The 21,228-nt window shown below is 46.1% G+C and overlaps 1 protein-coding gene across 3 annotated transcripts in view; it reads right to left on the reverse strand.

Annotated features, from left to right (window-relative positions):
• SDK1 (sidekick cell adhesion molecule 1) overlaps positions 1–21,228 on the reverse strand; it is an 883,892-nt gene that overhangs the window by 155,501 nt on the left and 707,163 nt on the right. For all 3 annotated transcript variants that reach the window (XM_045075163.1, XM_045075162.1, XM_045075164.1), the window contains exon 17: positions 19,424–19,605. In XM_045075163.1, the coding sequence (XP_044931098.1) occupies positions 19,424–19,605 (182 nt within the window). The remainder of the gene's footprint in view (positions 1–19,423; positions 19,606–21,228) is intronic.

The raw sequence follows: 21,228 nt of genomic DNA on the forward strand, positions 1-21,228 counted from the left end.
CTTTGGAAAACAGAATGGAGGTTCCTCAAAAAGTTGAAAATAGAGCTACCCTATGACCCAGCAATTGCACTTCTGGGTATTTACTCTAAAGATACAAATGTAGGGATCTGAAGGGCCATATGCACCTGAATGTTTATAGCAGCAGTGTCCACAATAGCCAAACTACGGAAAGAACCTAGATGTCCATCAACAGAGGAATGGATAAAGAAAGTGTGTTCTATATATACAATGGAATACCACGGAGTCATCAAGGGAGATGAAATCTTGCTATTTGCAATGAGGTGGATGGAACTAGAAGGTATTATGATGAGCGAAATAAGTCAATCAAGAAAAGACAATCATCATATGATCTCTAATATGAGGAATTTGAGAGGCAGGTCAGGGGATTGTGGTGGGTAAGGAGGGAAAAATATGAAACAAGGTGGGATCGGGAGGGAGACAGACCACAGGACCCTCTTAATCTCATGAAACAAACTGAGGGTGGCTGTGGGGGTGGGGGAGTAGGGAGAGGGTGTCTGGGTGATGGACATGGGGGAGGGCATGTGCAATGGTGAGTGCTGTGAAATGTGTAAACCTGATGATTCACAGACCTGTACCCCTGGGGCAAATAATACCTTATATGTTAATTTAAAAAAATGCATGCAAACGAACTTTTTGAAAAGTTGATTTCTGAAGTCATTGGGGCCCACAGTCCACTGTAGGCACTTTATATTTAAATATATAAGTACTTATTAAAATTATGTCTATATTATTGATACTATTTTGTATTTATAGAGACATAATGAACAATGTTCTGATTAAAGGGGGCCACTGGGGACGGCTGGGTGGCTCAGTTGGTTAAATGTCTGCCTTTGACTCAGGTCATGATCCCAGGGTCCTAGGATCGAGTCCCGCATCAGGCTCTCTGCTCAGCGGGGAGTCTGCTTCCTCCTCTCCTTTTGCGCCCTGCCCCCTTCAACCCTGCTACTTGTGCTCACTTTCTCTCTCTCAAAAAAACTCAGAAATAAAAGGAGTCATCAGGTACACCACGTCAGAGAGTAAAAGAATTTTCTACCCGGGGAATGTCAAGGCGATGATCTGAGACTGAAGTCTGTGTGCTCAGATCATCTTCTTCAGCCTGAAGTCAGTCTTTGATGGCAAAGGAAGGGGATGAAGTGAGCGAGGATCCCAGGCAGATCACGCCAGCCCTGATCCTATCCAGAAAAGACTAGAAGTGGGAAATTGGCTGTAGCTACAAAATAGGAAGGAGGGGTATTTACGAGTTTGGTTACAACCGTATCAGGTTGAGGACAAGAGGCCGGCTACAATGACCGGCTCCTGAGAGCTAAGACCAACGCTCCTCTCGCTGCTGCGGGATCCTCCACATTGCCGGACCTGCACAGAAACTGTCGGCGACACGCCTGGGGCTGGTGGGCACGGGAGACAGGACAGAAACCCCTTCTGAGGAATGTGGTGGGGAGCTGTGTGGACGACACGTCAGACGATGCAGGGATAAACTTAGTGGGAAGGCTATTGAAGCATGACGTTCTGACTCACTCTCAAAAGAAATGCTGAGAACGTTCCTTATGTTGTAAAAATGCACACCTGTGTTAGACCAAGCCTCCTGCTCGTGAAGCATTTCCTGGATCAGCTCTACGGGGGTTCTGGAGATGCCCTCAGAAGGAAGTGGGGAGGCCAGGAGAGCTCAGGAGAAGATGCTCTGCGAGAGGCCGGCTGGCAAGGCCTCAGTTGAGGCCTTCTAGGTGTCCTCACTTGAGTCCGAGGGACTGGGTTTTCCCACGCCCGCAGTAGCACCATTAGCCACAGACTGGCCTTTGGCGGGGCAGGGAGCCCTGGGGGAGGCAACGGGCCGTTCTTGGGGGGGGCGGTCACAGCAGTGAGCCCTGAGCTGGCCCTGTTCCAGCGCTGGGGGAGGGCAGGCAGGCCCCCCAGAGCAACTGATCGGGATGGGGGCACCGCAGCAGACACCACTCCAGACACACTAGGAAGGATGAAATAGCCAAACGCTAAATGGATGTTGGGAATAAACAAGGCGTCAAAGAACAGAGTTATAAGTTTTGCATACCAAAGCCAACAGCACGGTATAAAGATTTTACTGCCACATTCAATCCGAAAAGCCTCAGATATAAGAAGTCCACTGTTTTATTCACAGGGAAGTTCTCCTCAGTAAGAGGTGGCCTGTGGCCTCAGACTCCTCATTAAATGATGCTATCGGAATGGTAAATCTAGTAATATCCAAGACCTTTTTTTTTGTTACTGTTTTGTGAAAGACAAAAAAAAAAAAAAAAGAAAGAAAAAGAAAGGCATCCCTTTTGACAAAAGATTTCTTTTGAGGGACTGTAGATAATGCTACATGTCAGGTGAGGTTAGAACTACCAGTATTCGTCTGCCCGTGATGCAAACTTTTCGGAAATAATGATCTGGACTAAGTGTGTCTCTGGGCCACCTGACGTGCCAGCTGTTGGTCTTCTGATAGCATCACTCGAAAATGGGAATTTTGTTTCCTATTTCTTTCTTTCTTTTTTTTTTTTTTTTTTTTTTAGATTTATTTATTTTAGAGAGAGAGGAGGGGGAGGGGGAGAGGGAGAGAATCCATAAGCAGACTCTCCTGCTGAGCGCGGAGCTGGATCTGGGGCTTGATCCCAGGACGCTGAGATCATGACCTGGGCCGAAATCAAGAGTCGGTTGCTTAACGGACTGAGCTGCCCAGGTATCCCCCCCACCCCGTTTCCTACTTCAAGTTCAGATGGAAGCCTATGGACTGTTGGAAAGCAGACCCTCCCAAGGATGTGTGAACTGTATTGTTCACTTTTGTTATCGGTTTTGGAGACTGGGTGTCATGATGAAGATTTGTGGAAGCAGGAGTTATTGGTACTAACAGTGGCTGAGTTAACTGACAATCTTTTTAAAAATAGTATTTATCTATTTGAGAGCGAGCAGAGTGAGCGAGAGTGAGCACATAAGTGGACGGGGGTAGGGACAGAGGGAGAGGGAGAAGCAGACTTGCTGCTGAGCAGGGACCTGGGATGCGGGGCTCAATCCCAGGACCCTGGGATCACAACCTGAACCAAAGGCAGATGCTTAACCGATGGAGCCACCCAGGTGCCCCACTAACTGATATTTCTGAGCACCCGAGTGGACAGAGAACTGTGGATAGAGAACTGCCAAGACCTCGTGGAAGCATCCTGACCCAAAGAGGGTCAAAGCAGAAACTCAGCTTGGCTATGGAGTTAACTGTGCACTCGTGGTAAGAGAATGGATTTTATAATTCTAAGGAGTCACTGTTTGAACTCTGAAGGCAAAATATTAAGACTGACAACAACACCTGTGTAGATTCATAGAAACACCCATTATTTTGAAATACTTGCTATGAAAAACATTTGCTCAGAATCCAATCCATTCACCTCATCACAAAAAAACATTCAACATTATGTCTGTCAAGGAAATAAAAGGAAAAGCTGTTAACCTAGGGGAACATTATACTCGTAAAGTGCCATTTAAGGAGGCTGAATTATCTGCATTCCGGTTATCGGGAAGGAAGAGGTTTCTCCTAACTGGGGAAAAGGTAGTAAATAATCTTCAAGCATGTGATCAGCTACTTGTACAAGTACTTTCTTGTCAGTGGTAACTTCCACGTACTTGAAGAGGTTAAAAGCCTGCACGCGGTCTGAACAGGGCCATCTCAAGAACAAAACCAGACACTAAGGCCATGACGTTCACCAATCAAGGTCAAGTATCTTACTATAGATCTTGAGAGTTATGATTGGGAAGGTTTACACAAATTCAGCATATAATAGTTTCTGTTACATTATCCAAAGGTGACCAATGAGGCTTAAAAACAATACTGTTATGAATCCATGGGCTGAAATGTATTTGAAGCTTTCCACTTTACTGTAATTATTACTAGCGTTGATTTTCACAGGTTCCCAACTTTAACTAGTGGGAGCCTCTCTAGGTGGGCATGAGTCTTTCCGACAAGCCCTCCCTGGCATTCAATGGTTTCTTTGCTTTTTCAGAGGTCAAGATCTCGCAGGCTTCTCTTACGTATTACCTGCCAGAGACCTGACCTGGAACCATCCATTGACTTATCCAAGAAAGCTTGTTTATTTTTGTGGTTCCTTGGAAGCTCAGTGCTCCTGGGTTGGTTCCAATTTCTAGACCTTTTTAAAAAATCCTTTTTGTTTTTTTTTTCAGATAAAGTCATCATACTATTAATTCAAATTCAGAGTTTCAACTCTGGCAAAAATCTCAGTTCCCAATTTTAGCCTGTTTTTTCCCCTCCGGTTTTTGTTTTTATGCTTGGGTTATATCCTGCTAGGGACACACTGTCAAATGATCATGGTTTAAACAGACTTGAAGTAATCGCTTTTTATTTGGTTATGCTACCAATCTGAAATACACTTATACTATTTTTTTTTTCAAAAATTGCCTTTCATTTTTTTAGAACTTCTTTTTTTTTTTTTTTTAAAGATTTTATTTATTTATTTGCGAGAGCGAGAGCAAGAGAGGGAAAGCACAGAGGGACAGTGACAGGGAGAAGCGGACTCCCCGTTGAGCAGGAAGCCCAAATTCGGACTCGATCCCAGGACCCCGAGATCATGACCTGAGCTGAAGGGAGATGCCTAACTGACTGAGCCATGCAGGTGGCCCTAGAATTTCTTTTCTAAATGTTTTAAAGTTAATTTAGTTTCATAAACAGATCAAATAGATACATGGGCTTGAAGTTGATGAGAAGCCTGATTTCTATTTGTGTTCCCTTTCCCCCCAGGGGCTGTTCTAGGAATGCCCGAGTTCCTTCCTGACAGCTGTGTGATGGTTTATGAGCCGGGCTTTGTCCCGCTACGACCGTGGTGATGGACATTTTGGTAGGTCTGGTTCTCATGGAACCTCCAGGGCTGCGCTGGACAGTCTCCTGGATGGGCCTTCCCATCTTCCCATTTGTTGACATGTGTCTCATTGGAGTAAGTTCCCACAGGTCGGGGGTAGACGGTCTTGCCAGTTAGCGGCTTTAGAAGTTCTCCAGTTTTGGGTAGAAAATGAAAAGGAATTAGCAGTATTTTAAGATGAGACAGATAATTTTCATTTTGAAATATGTGAAACTTACAAAGAATCTGAAATTATATGAAGACTTTTTTTTTGAAACTGTTTGATGGTGAGCTACCAAGGTATGCTCCTCGTCCCCCAAAACCCATGGTGCGTAATTCCTAAAAAAAGACATTCACCACCTGACCACAGGGAGCCGCAGAACCCAGAAAGTCAGGACTGCCTCTAACCCAAAATTTCTCCTCTCCGGTAAGGAGCCTGGCCAGATTCCGCGCTGCTTTCAATTCACGTCTCTTCAGTCTTCAAGCTGGAGCAGTTGCTCAATTCTTCCTCGACTTTCATGGCCTGGGCATTTCGGGGTATTCCAGACTAATCTGCTGTGTAATCTGGGCCCCATTTATGTCTGGTGTTTCTTCTCAACTACGTTCCAGCCACGTGTCTTAGCCAGGAGGAGCACAGAGCTAGTGCTCTGTTCTTTGGTGGAGTCCTTTCTCTGGTGCACGATTTTGATCTGTCCTGTTGCTGGGGATGAAACCCCCGCTGCCAAGTTTCCCCTCCATAGAGTTATCCCTTTCCCCCTGTCAGTTGTATGCATTTTGGGGGGAGATGCTTTGAGACCATGCAGACCTGTTCCTCTTCGGACGTCCTCCCGCAAAAGGTGGCATCCACCGCCCTCTGCTGCCGGACCTGCCTCTGTTTGTGTCTTGTTGCCTTCCCAGCAGCAGGGAGCAAGCGTGCCTGTTTCAGGCCTTATCACGGAATACTGTCAAATTTTCACATTTTTGCCAAAACGATAAGTGAGAAATGGTGTCTCTGTGTAGTTTCTCTTTGTGCTCCTCTTATTTTGGCAAAAGTGAGCATTTTTTCATGTGGCTAAGGCTCATTTGCACTTCTGTTAATTCTCTTTTCTTATTTCTTGACTTCTTTCTCTTGCTTACAGGTCTTTTTTCTTCTCTATTTTAGAAACTCTTAAGGTAGAGCTTAATATACAGCTAATAACAACTTGTGTAGGATAGAATTTGCTTTTTTTTTCCCTCCTTGCTTTTTTTTTTTTTGTATACAGAGTGTTTCAACTATTTAAACATTCTATGTAGTTAAATTCATCAATTATTTTCATTTATTACTTCTAGAATTTAAAAGAAAAGTTTTCCCCTCTTCCAGGTTATAATGGAATTTGCTAGTTTTTTTTCTCTAGTACTACATGTTTTTATTTTTATTTAATTTTTTAGTTTTAATTTTTAAGATTTTACTTATTTATTTGACAGAGATCACAAGTAGGCAGAGAGGCAGGCAGAGAGAGAGAGAAGACGAAGCAGGCTCCAAGGCAGAGGCTTTAACTCACTGAGCCACCTAGGCAGTTTTAAAATAATTTTAAAATATTTTAATATTTAATTTAATTTATTATTTTTAATTAATATTTTAATTTAATATTTTTAAAATATTTAAAATATTTTATTTTTATTAAATATTTTAATAAATATTTTAAATAATTTTTACAATTATATTATGTAGTCACCATACAGTACATCGTTAGTTATTGGCGTAGTGTTCAATGACTTACTGTTCGCGTATAACACCCAGCGCTCATTGCCATCCATGCCCTCTTTAATACCCGTTGCCAGGCCCACCCATCCCCCCACTGCCCTCACCTCTGAAACCCTCCGTTTGTTTCCCGGAGTCCATAGTCTCTCATGGTTCATCTCCTCCTCTGATTCCCCCCTTCAATTTTCCCTTCCTTCCCCTAATGTCCTCCATGCTATTCCCGATGTTCCACAAATAAGTGAAACCATATGATAATTGTCTTTTTCTGTTTGACTTATTTCACTCGGCATAATCTCCTCTAGTCCCAACCATGTTGATGCGAATATTGGGTATTCGTGTTTTCTAATGGCTGAGTAATATTCCAAGATTTTAATATGGATTTTTCTGACCCATTTGGAATACATCCTTGAGTATGGTGCAGGGCATGGCTCGACATCCACTCACCTCAATGCAATTTATCAAAAAGTCTGTCTTTGGGGCGCCTGGGTGGTTCAGTGGGTTAGGCCTCTGCCTTCGGCTTGGGTCATGACCTCAGGGTCCTGGGATCGAGCCCTGCATCAGGCTCTCTGCTCCGCGGGGAGCCTGCTTCACCCCCCTCTCTGCCTGCCTCTCTGCGTACTTGTGATCTCTATCAAATAAACAAAATCTTAAAAAAAAAAAAAGTCTATCTTTGATTAGACATGCAAGATGCCACTTTTATCGTGTACTGAATTTCCAGGTCTAACAGTCCATTTCTAGATTTCCTACTCTGTTCCATTCAACTTCCCTTCCTGCACCAATACTATACTCTTTTAATTACAGAGCTTGATAATGTATTTTCATTCCTAAAGGACGAGTCCATCCTTGCTGCTTTTCTTGCTCAGGATTTCCCCTGCTACTCTTGTTCATCTTCTTCTGGATGAGCTTTGAAAGTGAACTTCTCTAGTGAGAAAAAATATTCTGATACTGTTTTTGTTGAGACCATGGGGCATTTCTACATTAAGGTTGGGAGCACCACAATCACTGTGACAGTGGGTCTTCTCGCCCAAGAACACGATGAAACTCTCCATTTGTTTGTGTCTATTTGTATGACTTTCAGGAATGTTGGTAGTCAGCCATTTCTTATTAATTTCACCCCCAGATTTCTTTCCCTTTGTTTCCTTTATAATGCTTTCTGCTATTATAAGTGGGGTCTTCTCTTGGATTATAGCTTCTCGCTGTGTTTTGTGTTTACGGAGTCTCCTGTTTTCCTGTGTTGATTTTGGAACGGGCTAGTTTGATAAATTCTCTTATCGGTGACAGAGTTTCTCCAGGGGGCTCTTTCAGAGTTTCCAGATATCAAATTGTATTGTCTGCAGGTTAATTTTATTTATTTATGATTTATGAACTTACTGTCTTCAGGATAATTTTAGCACTTCCTCTTCAGCCTAGTGCCTCTGATTGCTTTCTCCTGTCCACTGCTTTGGCGCACAATCTCCCTGCGATATTCAAAAGTGGAGAGTGTGGGCAGCCCATCGGTTCTCGTTAGCAGGAGCACTGGCCGTGCTGCCTCATTAAGTGAATGGAAAAATGGCCTCGGGGGCTGAGGCACCTATGCCCTTTATCAGACTGAGTAAATATGTATGAATTCCTATTTTATGACACCTTTTTACTACGGAGGAATGTCGAATATTGTCAAACATCCAGACCACATTCTTGGATTAAACCTCACTTGGAGATGATCTAGTACTTTTTCACAGGCTGTTGAGTTTTGTTTGATGATTTTGGGGGCATTTTTGCATCAATATTCATAAAGTGAAACACTAGTTTGTAACTTGCCTTCCTTGATACGATCTTTGTGTTCTCTGGAATTGTCTGGGATTTTTCGTGGCCCAAGACATGCTCGATTTTCATAAATGCTCCCCATCCCTTTATAGAACAGGGTGTATTTTCTCTTGCTAGGGTTCACAGTTGATACCTAAGTTCTACCTTGTTTATCGTGTCATTTAGGTATTCTATGCTGTGGCTGATCTTACTCTCTGTCCACGTCTGCCTGGGGCTGAGAGACATGTTAATGTCTCTTCTTGTTAGTGTCTCTCTGTTCCCTTCGCGTCCCATATGGTTTCTGCCTCGTGCAGGCCACTGCTGTGTTCCTAGGTCCACGAATGGATGGGGTTACTTCATGGTGAACTGCGGCTTTTGGCATTAAAACATGCTCTCCTTTGTCTTTTAAAATTTTGTTTTATATTTGGATCTATGGGTCAGAAATCAAGAGTATGTCACCTGCTTTCTTTTATTCCTGTTTGTCTGTATACCTTTACTACATCTTTTTACTTTTTGCCTTTCTAAGTCCCTTCCTTTTGGGTATCTCGTGTCTAGGGTGTCACATTAGGTTTTGCTTTGCCAGCCAATCTGGAAATTTTTTTAATTTTTATAGGCTAATTAAACTCCATTACAATTATTTATTATATTTTACATTTATTTATAGAATCAATATATATTATTATATAATATATTATTATATAATATATTATTATATATATTATATATTACATTTATTGATAGAATCAATAAATTTGGCTTCAGTTCTGTATATTGCATACACACATGTTACATACGTGTTATAATTAGACACACGCTTATTGCTATGTCTCTGTGCATACGTGTACATGTGTGTGCTTCACTGTGTGGTCTAATTTTCTCTTTTCTTTGGCATGTTTTGGTAACTGGGAAGGTTTGTATTTTTGTTCTAATATATGCACACACTAACATGTTTACATAGCCCTGAAGTCCTCTTTTTTGATAATCTGTTGGTTCCCTGCCATGGGCAATATGGCAATGAGCTCGTGAACTTGCATCCTTCCCTCCCTGGAAACACTGTATGTGATCCCACAAGCTGATGATCCACAGAAACACACCAGCTGGATATAGAAGGATTATTATAATGTGCTGGAAGACTTGTTATTTTGGCTTCAGATTCTCATTTACGCACAGAGAAGCCAGGTTTATCTCTGGTGAGGGCATGCCAATGTGTGAGTCCATATGTGTGTGTATACGTCTGTGTGGGTGTGCATATGTGTATACAAATGTGTGTGTGTGCATGCATCTGTGTGCAACGGGGTGTGTGTGTGTGTGTGCCATGTTTGCATATGTGTATCAGGGCCTACTGTGATCAGGTCAGGTCCTTCCTTGGTGCTTACATGGTGACTATAGGTTTGTGGTCCCTGCCTTCCTGGGAGATTAGCGTCTAGTGGGGTAAGCAGACGTTTGTAATCCCATGCATAAGTGCTACTTGGAAGGTCAACACAGATTTCCCTCAGGAAGACTCTATGGAGGAGACAGGTCCTGAGCCAGATCTTTAAGTGTAAGTAGGAATTACCAGGTGCAAATGTGGATGGCAAGTTATTGCCTGGGTGTGTGTCTAAAAGGCACGGACACAGACTTAAGTCCACGTTCTACAACAACATCATGGTCCTGTTCTACGACATTACAATAACCAGAGCTCTGATACAGAATGCTTCCTCTGAGAAAATGTCACAGAGGCCAGAGCCTGACCAGGCACCCGCTGCTGCTAGTGCAGAGAGGTGTGCAGAGCAGATGAGGAAATGCAAGGGCCCACGTGAGGCCATGGGGTTCACCCACAGCACCAGACCGGTGGCCCATTAGCTCCTGTGGGCACAGCGTCTCGGAGCTTCTCAGACAGGTCTTCCTGCTCTAGAGGTCAACCTGCACCTCTCCTGTGCCCAGTAAAGGGGCTTTTCCTTATTCTCCACTCAAACCTCACCTTCCACTCTACTGGCTGTCCTCCTCCCAGAAGCCTTGGTTTTTCCCTTGGTGAGGGACCTGGAGCCGAGCTCAGGGCTCTAAGCGGCATCCAGCCGAGATCTGACTCCATGGGATTGTGATCTGCCTTGATTTGGAAAAGTGTGGTCTCTACAGGGAGATTGAGATTGTGGTCACAGCTGCCGTGGGTCTGGGTTCACCATACCCATGTGCCTCTTGCCCCCTGTTTTCTGCCAGGAACATGTACTATTATTTACAACCCAGAGCATCTGATATGATGCCAGGTGAGCACATTTCCTGGACCGTTCTCTGTGGCTGAAAGAGTGTGTCTCAGACAAGTTCTCCAACAATGTTCTCCAGATTCTGTAAAAGCTTACGTGCAACACCCTTGAGTAAACTCTAGCCTGTCGTTACCATTCATTCGTGATTCAGTCTGTGTAAGCGGCAGAATCAGTTTATGGTCATTGTTAATCTAAAGGAAGTGGTGCAGACCACCGGGCTATCTGACATTGTGGAGATTTACAACACGTCAGGCAAAGTGAACCAGGTGACACTGTGGGAATTCATGGGGCCTCCCGGGGCAGGGGCCATGGGTGTCCAGGCCTCTGTGTTAGGACCATGCTTGCCTTCTGCACCCCACTTCTAACCCCCATCAGATGGGGGCAAACCCAGGCTAACGGCTAACGGTGCGGGGCAGCCCCCAATGATGCTGCAGAATCAGCTGAACTGAGCACGGAATGAAATGAGGGTGCTTCGCCCCACATGGTTTTCATCTAGTGAAGGAGCCGGGCTTTATCTATTGCAGATAAACCCGGAAAGTCTGCACGCTGCTGCAGAAGGAGTTAATCTCTTGTGGCTCTCAAGGGCGCTGGGGGGCAGCCTGGTGTGGGGCCATTCAGGGACCACCTTGCCTGGGAAATGGTCTCTTCACCTGGGACCTGTGCGCTGGGGATGGACACGGGCTGGACCGCAGGTCCTGGAGGGGCTCCCCACCCTAGGTGGCGCAGGGGCATTCGGGTCTTTACGTCTGTTTTTCATTAGCCTTAAAGTAGATGATTTCACATATTAAGGATTGCAGTGTCTATCTGGAGCGTAGTGGGGATTGATGGGCATCCAGTTCTCCAGGTGATCCTGAGGAATTAAATGTCTCTGCCTTTCAAAGAGGGGAGAAGCCAGCTCGTTATTTGGAAGAATTACTGGCTCCACATCGCTTCATCGATGTATATATTACGATTTGTGTGTCGGGTGTTATCGTTAATTCCAGATCGTTACAGGCTATGGATGAGCTCTTGTGTTGTTATGGTTCTCATGGTTTGGATACACCTGAATGTTCCCACTGCATTAAACATTCCTAGCACATTATTAGCATAACAAATCTTGGACAAATAAGCTCAAGTATCTTTTTTTAACGGCCTGAATAAAAAAACACTTTAATACTTTAAAACTTTAGAAGCGTTGCGTGGCCCTTTCTGAACTTATTTCCCCCGATTTTTTTGGCCAGGAACTGAGGAGAAAACAGTTGTGACCTGTTTTTAGGCCAGGGAGGGGCAGTGCGTGGGGGCAGAGGAGGCGGGCACTGGCCTTTCCTTTGAGATTCTGAGACAAAAACGAGCAGGAGAGAAAGGAGGGCATCATGTTGAATATAGAGATGAAATTGGCACAGCCTTGGAAACTGAGGAAGAAACGAGAAGCATCTGTCTTTAGTCCGGCCTCTACTTACACCTTGTGTATTTTCATATCAGGCACTGTGCTTGGGTTTGGGGACACAGATACCAATCAAAAAAGCCCCCACCCTCGAAGAGTTCCCAGGCTTGTAGGGAAGACCAGTCTGTGGGACAAAACAAAATGCTTGCCACAGCAATTTAAAACTGGTTTGATTGTTCCTTGTGTCTTTCAGCAGTAGCTGAAGGTCAAGTCGTACCGTGGGGAGCCTCCCTTCACTCACGAGGTCATCTGCAGAGACCCAGGTACTGGAAGCTCCTCCAGCCCCCAGATCTTAGCACTGCACCCAGGACCATGACCCCACTCATGCCCCAACTCAGACCCTTGTCTGGTCTTTTATCGTGGGCTTCAGTGGTGTTCTCCTTGTGGACCCTGATCCATCCTACAGGCTAGTGGGAGCCTCTTCTGAGACTGATACAAGATCCGCTGAACCAAGTGCCCTGTATTGTTTGAATTCAGTGTTCTTCAAACTGTAGGTCACAACTGCATTAGCAGACTGGGAAATCCATCCAGTGGTCACAGCCAGCGTTCATGGGAGAATGAAATAGGATAGAAAATATCGAAGAACATCACACCGTGTAAGGGGGGCTATTGTGCTGTGACTCTGTTGTTTCAGCTGTGTGTGTTTGTGTGTATGTGTATTTGTGTGTGTGTACTGGGTTTCAATGTCAAATAGACTTCCTGTTGTAGACTGCCATCTGAAATGACCACAAATTCCTGCAAACCCAGCTGCCGTGTGAATGGAAGTAAGGTGAGATCCTTCTCTATTCCATATTCAAGCTGCACTGGAAATCTGGAAGTAATTTCTGTGCATGTTTGATACACACAGAATGAAAAGAGCACAAATTCCAGCATTTTCCAGCTACGTGACTTTGGACAAGCTAGCTCCCATTTTTCTCTGTGAAATAGGGGCAGTGACACCTCTCTCACAACTGTCGGGAGATGACCAAGGCGAGGCGTGGTGTGTACGTGCATAGCAGATGGCAACAAAAACCTGTATAGAGCGGCTTCCTCCCAAATTCTAGTTTCCTATCCTTTCCTTTCCTTCCCTGGAAATTCTCAAAGACTGAATCGAGGCCGTTCCTGATGGAACATCTCACATCATTTTGTACAGTTCTTACTTAATGTTGTAGGTGATTCTGGGAGAACCCGCTGCATTATCCTATTCTGTAGGCAAAGCCCGAGGTCTAGAAAGTCTTAAGGATTGAGAAACAAATCTTTTGTGCAATGTCATTTATGCCACATTGAGAATTTCCCAAGAGGAGATGGGAATGGAGCTTGCAAACAGAGTGTTCATTTATAATCCTTACTTTAGAAAACCTTTCAAAGCCCAAGTGAACACTTAGGAGCTTTTACTAATGTTTTAGAAATGTGGATAACCAAATGTTTTTTCCATCTCTCTTTAAATATGAAGTATTTCTCTTTCATTAGAAGGTAATGTTCTGAAACCAGAATAAATCATTACAGCACAAAAATACCTGTTACTGGAAGAAAAATGATAAAGAAATAAAACCAGAAAAAAAAATTAAAACCTAGGTGTCCTTAAAATGATGATTTATAGTATCATTTGTCTTTGGACCCTTTATAGAAAAATCAACATCTGCGTCTTTGTGAACACAGTTAAGAAACGGATGGAAGTTCACTCATCTACACGGACATATCTTAGGATGCTGAGTTGTCTCTCACACTTATGCGCTAGCAGGATGCCATGCTCAAGCTCTCCCGAGATCCCCATGGTCACAACGCATCTACACCAGGCTCTTCGGGGGAGCTGAACCGTTTTTAACAAAACCTGACTTGGGGAACCAAACACTGTGCCAGTGTTGGATTCGGACCCCTCATTGCTGTAATGACTGCAGTGCTCTCCTTCTCCTAAATGATTGGAAAGTTGCTGACGTTGACATTGGCAGTAAGGAAATGCTTGTAATTATATGGGGCGTTTCGTTATGCGGAACTTACACGCTATGGCCTTTTCCACTCACAGCTGAAAGCATATTGATTTCCAGAGCGTCTTGAAAGAAATTCCTCAGTCAATTTCAGTTATTTCCCATTTCATTTTGGGTAATCATGATGGAAATTTGATGAGCGGGTCCCACACGAGCCGGGTTTTAGGCTGCAGCTCCTGTGGCCAGAGGGACCTTTCCTCTCACCCCCTTGGAAATTTCACGTGGCTGGCAGTGGCTTAGGGTTTTGCCGCTCGATTTGTAAGTTAGTATGTCGCATTTTAAAATGCCTAGAGCAGAAAAGGTCAGGGAGGCACTGCTAAGATCTATTCAATGGGATTGGTGGACAGGATAATGGCAGAATGGTGGATGGGGGAGAGGTGTGAAGAGTCGGGGGAAGTGAGAAAGTTGATATTAAAGAACCCCCGCAATAAAATTAAAAAAAAAAAGAACCCCCACATGTCCAAGATGTTTGCCAATGTCAAGAATGCGAAGAACCCAAGTCGACAAACCAGATGTTTATGACGGATCTCAATGATAAACGGGATTAAAAAGAAAGATGGGCCATAAGACAGGCAAATAGGAGGGATCGATAGGCCATGGTGTTGACCTCCAGGCACAGATGACTTGTTGATCGTCTTTTGGGAGCTTCCGTGCAGTAAATCTACTCAAGAGCCAACAATCTGTGTGCCCAGCAGCAGGCAGGCGCCTCCCCCGCCCCCCCCCGGGGTCAATGCTTGTTTGCCCCTCTGTGTCCGCAGGGGGTGCCAGCAAGGGCCACCTGCGCGTGCGTGGCTCTGCCTCCCAGGCCAAGGCAGGGACGTTCCTGAGTTCTCTTTGAGAATGACCAGCCACTATGTCACACACCGCCTCATGGTGGCGGGATCCACACCAGCTCTCCCTGGCATTCCGATGCTTTCTCCAGAGGAGCTAAATCCAAAGAGCTTATTAAAGTCAGGACAAATTACATCTCATTTCCCCTGATGGATCAGGCGTGCCACTCGGCTGAAGGGAGGAGGACAAAATCAGGCGGGCCGGACGGAAGCTTTATGTTTCCAGAAGCCTGGGTGCTTCCTGCTGTTCCCAGGGTGTCCTGACGGACTCCAGAATTATGTGCATATATGTTCCAATAATTTTCCAAATTAGGCTGAACAAAAAATTAATTTTATGAGTAATTCTCTTCCCCTCTAATAATCAGACATTGAAATTATTCTCTTTCCAGCTGCAAGGGCCAGCTCAGTCCTACAGGCTTTGTCAACACGAGGCAGTAACAGTCATGGGGCACCTTAAGCGCATGGAGAGGGGCCCCCAGTGTCCACAAGCTTGCTGAGCTGGTGCCCAAATGGACCATGAGCTGAGATCCCAATGCCAAGGGCTCGAGGAGCCATGCGGCTGGTGTCTGCTAATTCTTATGTGGGTGATTCCAAGGATCCTGAGGCCCTCCGCGTGCAGTGGGCTGTGAGACAGGCCACACAATTTTATGTCTAGAAATTGCATATCCTCTGCATTTCACTCCTCAGCAGGAGTCGCTGTAGAATGCGAGGCAGAAACTGGTAGCTGCCCTCCACTGTCTGTCCCCCCTTCCTTTCTTAGCAACTGGCAGAAACGTATCCAGCCAAACGAGCACCTTTCTAGGCTTTTCTGCACAGAGACAGCCCATGAATTGTACACCTAGTCAGCAGCAGAGGGAACTTCTAAGAAAGTTCTTCCAAGACGAGCATACTTGCATAGCTGGCTGCATGGTACAACACCGTGCCTTCCTCCTTCTAGAATGTGGGCGTGATAGCTGGTATCCCAGTAGCTAGCTTGCAGCCACAAGGCAAACTCTAAAGATGGCAAAGCAAAAAGAAGGAGCCTATCTGGGGGCCATGGAGCTGCCAGTAAGACCCTGTGCTGCCCAAGGCCCACTTGGGATGGGAGAAAATAAAAACATCCCTTCATTGTGTTTCAGCTGTTACTCTGGGTCTGTTTCCCGCAGCTGGACTCCGTTTCCAACCACTACAGATGGTGGAACCCTAACTCCTGCACTGTGTTCCCACCATGTCGATCCCAATAAAGTCCCTTTCCATGTCGATGGCAGGTTCCTCTGAGTCTCTCAGCTCGCAAGTCTTGGCAGCACACTTGTCACACCGATCTTTTGGACAGACAGGAAGCGACCACACCCGAGCGAGGCTGGTTTCGTGGGTAGGTCTTGCTCTTTCATCACAAATGTTAGTCTCCCCTCCCAGGCAAGGCTGCCCCAAATTGGACAGCGTTTCTGGTGTCTTCCCCACTCTCAGGGCTGTGGCCCATCACGTGACACTGGGCACACGCTAGGTGCTCCCACCCCTCGAGATTTCCCTATTGGCAGAGATTGACCCCATTTCTCTCAGTACAACCGTCACCGCAGAGACATTCAAATACAAAGCAGATGCCAGGCATTGCCCTGGGAGGAAGGAGGGGGACAAACAGTAGCCACTGGGTATTTGTGTAGGCGCTCAGGGCTTTTCAAGGCCTTGCCTGTGTCTTCTCTCACACCCGCCCATGAGGCAGCCAAGGGCACACACTCTACTCTTCCAGGGTATAATTTTACAATGGGGAACCTGTGGCTCACAGAGGCGATGTGCTTCTAGAATGCAGATAAGCAGTGACTGTGGAGTCAGGCCTTGATGGGCTAGCCAGAAAGGGCTGTTTCTGGACAGATGTGAGCGAGCTCGTGTGTGGGAAGACAGCTCACAAACCCGTGCTTTCCATCATCATCTCTGTAAATTATTCATGGCCCCTGCTGTTGCCATTTTTCTTCCTAATGCCTCACCTTTTAATCGGATCATTTTTTATCTGGTTTACTCTGCCCCTGCTCGAGACCAGGTCCCCCGCCTCCACTCCCCGGTTCTTCCCATCTGCGCGTCTAAATCCTCTCTTACATGTGTCCTGTCTTGGGTAGGAACACTGATGCGGGGCCCAATTTACAAGCTGTGGGGTGGCTGACCAGGATTCTCCTCATGAGCAGGACTGGACCCGCACGGCGGGAGCACATGGCATGCTGGGGCCGGCCATCTCCCTGCCCGGGTACCCCTCCTCATGCGAGTTAAGTGCCGTAGCCACACCCAAGGGACAGGATCCTGATGCTGTGCTCCACAAGCATCTTGGCCGATTTGCCCTGGGGCTCAGGTGTGGCCCTCAGCGGAGGGCCAGGGTCGATGGCGCTTCCTGGTGAAGGGTCAGAGGCTGTCACAAGCCTGAGAAGCTCTATCAGGTGACCAAGGGACAGGTAGAGGAGGAAGTGTACAGCAGCATCTGGAACAGCAGGAAAGGACCCACTGCATTCAAGAAGCACAGGGTCCTTTCTCCAGGATGTTACAGGCATGTGAGCACATAGGAAGAGTCTAAAACACGGGTAAAGGAGAGGACTGTGTCCCCAAGAGGGAGGATAAAGACACCCATGTTTCTTGTGGGCATGCCAGAGGCAGCAACACCAACAGGGAGGAAGATGTGAATTATGAGAATGTCCCCTGGGTGCCCCGAGACCTGCAGGGGCTCCAGGCTCGGGGCTCCAACACCAGCCCTCCAACACCCAGACAAAGGAAGACAACCCAGCTGCAAAAGCTGAGATACAGATGGGGAAATTACACACAGGGCGTCATCGAGGGATGTCAGCTCATCAAGAGTTTAAAAAAAGAATGACAGTATGAACCATACTCGGGCAGAGAACTAAAAGAAGCCACTTGTCACCTAGTGGAGGAAAGCAAATCCTCGCACCTAGCAGAAGCATCCTCAGTCAGTCTCTCCATCATCTGACCCAGAGGTGGGAGCCTGCCCCCTGCCACCTCTGCCTAGGCCTGCGCCCTGGTGTTTCAGACCAGAAACTTACCAGCACGCCCTTCTCACAGCCTGTGTCAGAGCTGTAGGAACCCATCCATTCATGGCCATATCACTGCCTTTGGGCCTGGAGTTGCTGTGGCCACTGGGTTGCTGTGGCCTCTGTTCCCCTGCACAGACGCCAATAGGCTCTTCCTCCTCATACGGCATTTTGCTCCTGTCGCTCACTGCTCTCAACCTTCAATGGCTCCCCAGTGCCAACGGAGCCAAAGCCAAACTCTAAGGCACAAGCCCTTCTCAGTGAGATGGAGCTGTGCTCCCCTGTGCCCAGCACAGGACTCAGACATCCCAGGACCAAAATGAAGCAGTCATCGTTAACAGCAATAAGGGATTGTTAATAGCAATATTCATTACTTTTAAGTATTTCCAAATTTATTGTTATTAAGTAAACGAATTAAAGCAAACATTAATTGTCCAGGTGCTCGGCTGTCTCCATTTTCCAACGAGTAATCAAGCCTCACGTGCGGATGAGCGGGTCCACCCTGGCTGTCTTGCATTTTAACTATTCCTGCCAGTGACACATTTCCCTGTGGAAGCAGAAATGACTGTGCTTCATTTATAAAGGAGGCTTTATGGACTTACGGATGATGATGGACAGCCAATCGATATGGGGTGATGATAACAGTATGTAATATCAAGGAACATTAGGTCTCTGGCATGATTTGGGGAGAGAAGGGGCCAGTTAGAAACCTTATCATTTGACAAAGGTCAAGGCCTGGTGGCAATAAAAACGCCAAAGCAAATAAACTCACACCTGCGAGTCAGCAGCGGCTAGAAGTGCCAAATGAAAGGAGTTGTTGATTTTGTGGGGGAACTGCTTCCCGTGACTGGGATCGGGGTGCTGCGGGCACACACAGCCGCCCCAAGACGGGGTCCATCCATTTCTTCCGGGTGTACCAAGAGCAAAATGTTTCTGAACGCCAACCTTCCTGCGGCTGAGACCCAGGTCCTCCAGAATGTGGTGCGGGGATCAGCCTTAAAATGATGGGGTTGGGGTAGAGCCTATGAAGGTAGGACCCACTGGCTTTATGTCATTCTGCCTGGTCATTTTGGGGAAGGGTGGGCGCCGGGAGGGGTTTTTACCAACTTAATAAATTGTTTGGCTTGTATAACTGAAAATCCAAAAAAAAAAAAAAAAAAAAAAAAAAAAGCACCAAGTTGCAAATTCCTTTACCAATAATCACAGTACACTACTCAAAAAAAAATTCTGAATAATCCCTCTCTTTGGAGAACGTCCACAGTATCGCCTGGGACTCCACAGCCAGCTTTACTGTGAAACGTAGCACGGTTCCAATTAGAAACTGGCGACTGCATGAATCTTTCAGCGAGCGCGTGGACCGCTGATGTGTGTGTGGAGACCCTCCCGGCCTTACCACCCAGAAGCAAGCAGCTAGAATTTCATCTGTGTCCCTTTCCCAGTCCTGCTCCACTGTCGGAGCACAGACCGGCTGACGTGATTCCTTTCTCACTGACCCCAAGAGGCACAGTCAGGCCCTTTACTTTTATTTCTAACAAGCTGCAGGCAAATTCGGCGCGCCCTGCTCCCCAGCAACTGTGCGGGAAAGACAGCTTACCTCCCTGGAGGGTGTATTCGGTCACGGCCCTGCTGAAGACGCCCAGGCCCGCCCCGTTGTAGGCAGCCACCTGGATCTCGTACTGCGTCCAGATGATCAGCTCTGTCACCAGGCAGTAGTTGACCTCCGGGCTGGTGATGTTGCGCTGCTGGTGTTCTCCCGGCAAGCCGGCCAGGCGGTACCTGCAGTGGAGCAGGGAGAAACAGCTGGAACCAGGCAGTGGGTACACCCGCATTTGCTCCACGCAGGGGGAGGGAAACAAAGTCAGCAGACGAGAGCGAGGCCAGAGGGCAGCCCCGGAAAACACGGCCTCCTAAGCCAACCGTTCCAAGAGGGGTCGTTGAGTCTCCCAGCGATTTTAAGCTCTGGACAAAACTGACATCTCCACAGTGTGACGGGTAAGGAAAAGAGATGGCTTTTTAAGTGTAACTCGTCTGGGGAGCATGGGGACTTAGTACCAGAAGTTCCAACCATGATTTCTGTCGGGGTGTAGCCATAAGTGACAACTTGGGAGCGATGCTCTCTTCCCGCAGCTCTGAAATGTGTGGAAAAGCAGGGAAACCTCTTGGCCTCCTCTTCCATCTGGGTTCTAGATCTGTTCCGTGAGTGTCGCAGCACCAGAACGAGTATCTCTACATGGTGTTCCCATTTTTCCAATGCCAGTCAATGCTACAGGACAAGCTGCTTTGTAGAGGAGCTTTGAGGACAAAATGAGTGAAGGGGTTAACTGTATCGTGACTGCAGGTGGCCAGACTTACCAGGGTCATCACTCTGCAGTGTGTGCAAAGTGAATTATTACGGTGTACACCTGACACTAAAACAGTGTTATAGACCAATTTTACCTCACTGTTAAGGAAGGAAACATGTAGAATAAATAGAATAATTCACCCCCCCAAAAGACATAAATTTAAAATTGTATTTATTTTTTAAAAAGTGACATACATATACCACATCTTCTTTATTCATTCATCTGTTGATGGACATCTAGGTTCTTTCCATAGTTAGGCTATTGTGGACATTGCTGCTATGAACATTCGGGTGCATGTGCCCCTTCAGATCACTACGTTTGTATCTTTAGGCTAAATACCCAGTAGTGCAGTTGCTGGGTCATAGGGTAGCTCTATTTTCAACTTTTTGAGGGACCTCCATGCTGTTTTCCAGAGTGGTTGCACCAGCTTGCATTCCCATCAACAGAGTAGGAGGGTTCCCCTTTCTCCGTATCCTTGCCAGCATCTGTCATTTCCTGACTTGTTAATCTTAGCCATTCTGACTGGTGTCAGGTGATATCTCATTGTGGTTTTGATTTGTATTTCCCTGATGCCGAGTGATGTGGAACACTTTTTCATGTGTCTGTTGGCCATCTGGATGTCTTCTTTGCAGAAATGTCTGTTCATGTCCTCTGCCCATTTCTTGATTGGATTATTTGTTCTTTGGGTGTTGAGTTTGCTAAGCTCTTTATAGATTTGGATACTGGCCCTTTATCTGATATGTCGTTTGCAAATATCTTCTCCCATTCTGTCAGTTGTCTTTTGGTTTTGTTAACGGTTTCCTTTGCTGTGCAAAAGCTTTTGATCTGGATGAAGTCCCAATAGTTCATTTTTGCCCTTGCTTGCCTCGTCTTTGGCGATGTTCCTAGGAAGAAGTTGCTGTGGCTGAGGTTGAAGAGGTTGCTGCCTGTGTTCTCCTCAAGGATTTTGATGGAATACTATGTAGCCATCAAAAGAAATGAAATCTTGCCATTTGTGATGATGTGGATGGAACTAGAAATTATGCTTAGCGAAATAAGTCAATCGGAGACAGACAAC

The sequence above is a fragment of the Mustela putorius genome, unplaced genomic scaffold (genome assembly GCF_011764305.1).
Source record: "Mustela putorius furo isolate JIRA1106 unplaced genomic scaffold, ASM1176430v1.1 tig00000139_pilon_pilon_pilon, whole genome shotgun sequence".
Taxonomy (NCBI): domain Eukaryota; kingdom Metazoa; phylum Chordata; class Mammalia; order Carnivora; family Mustelidae; genus Mustela; species Mustela putorius.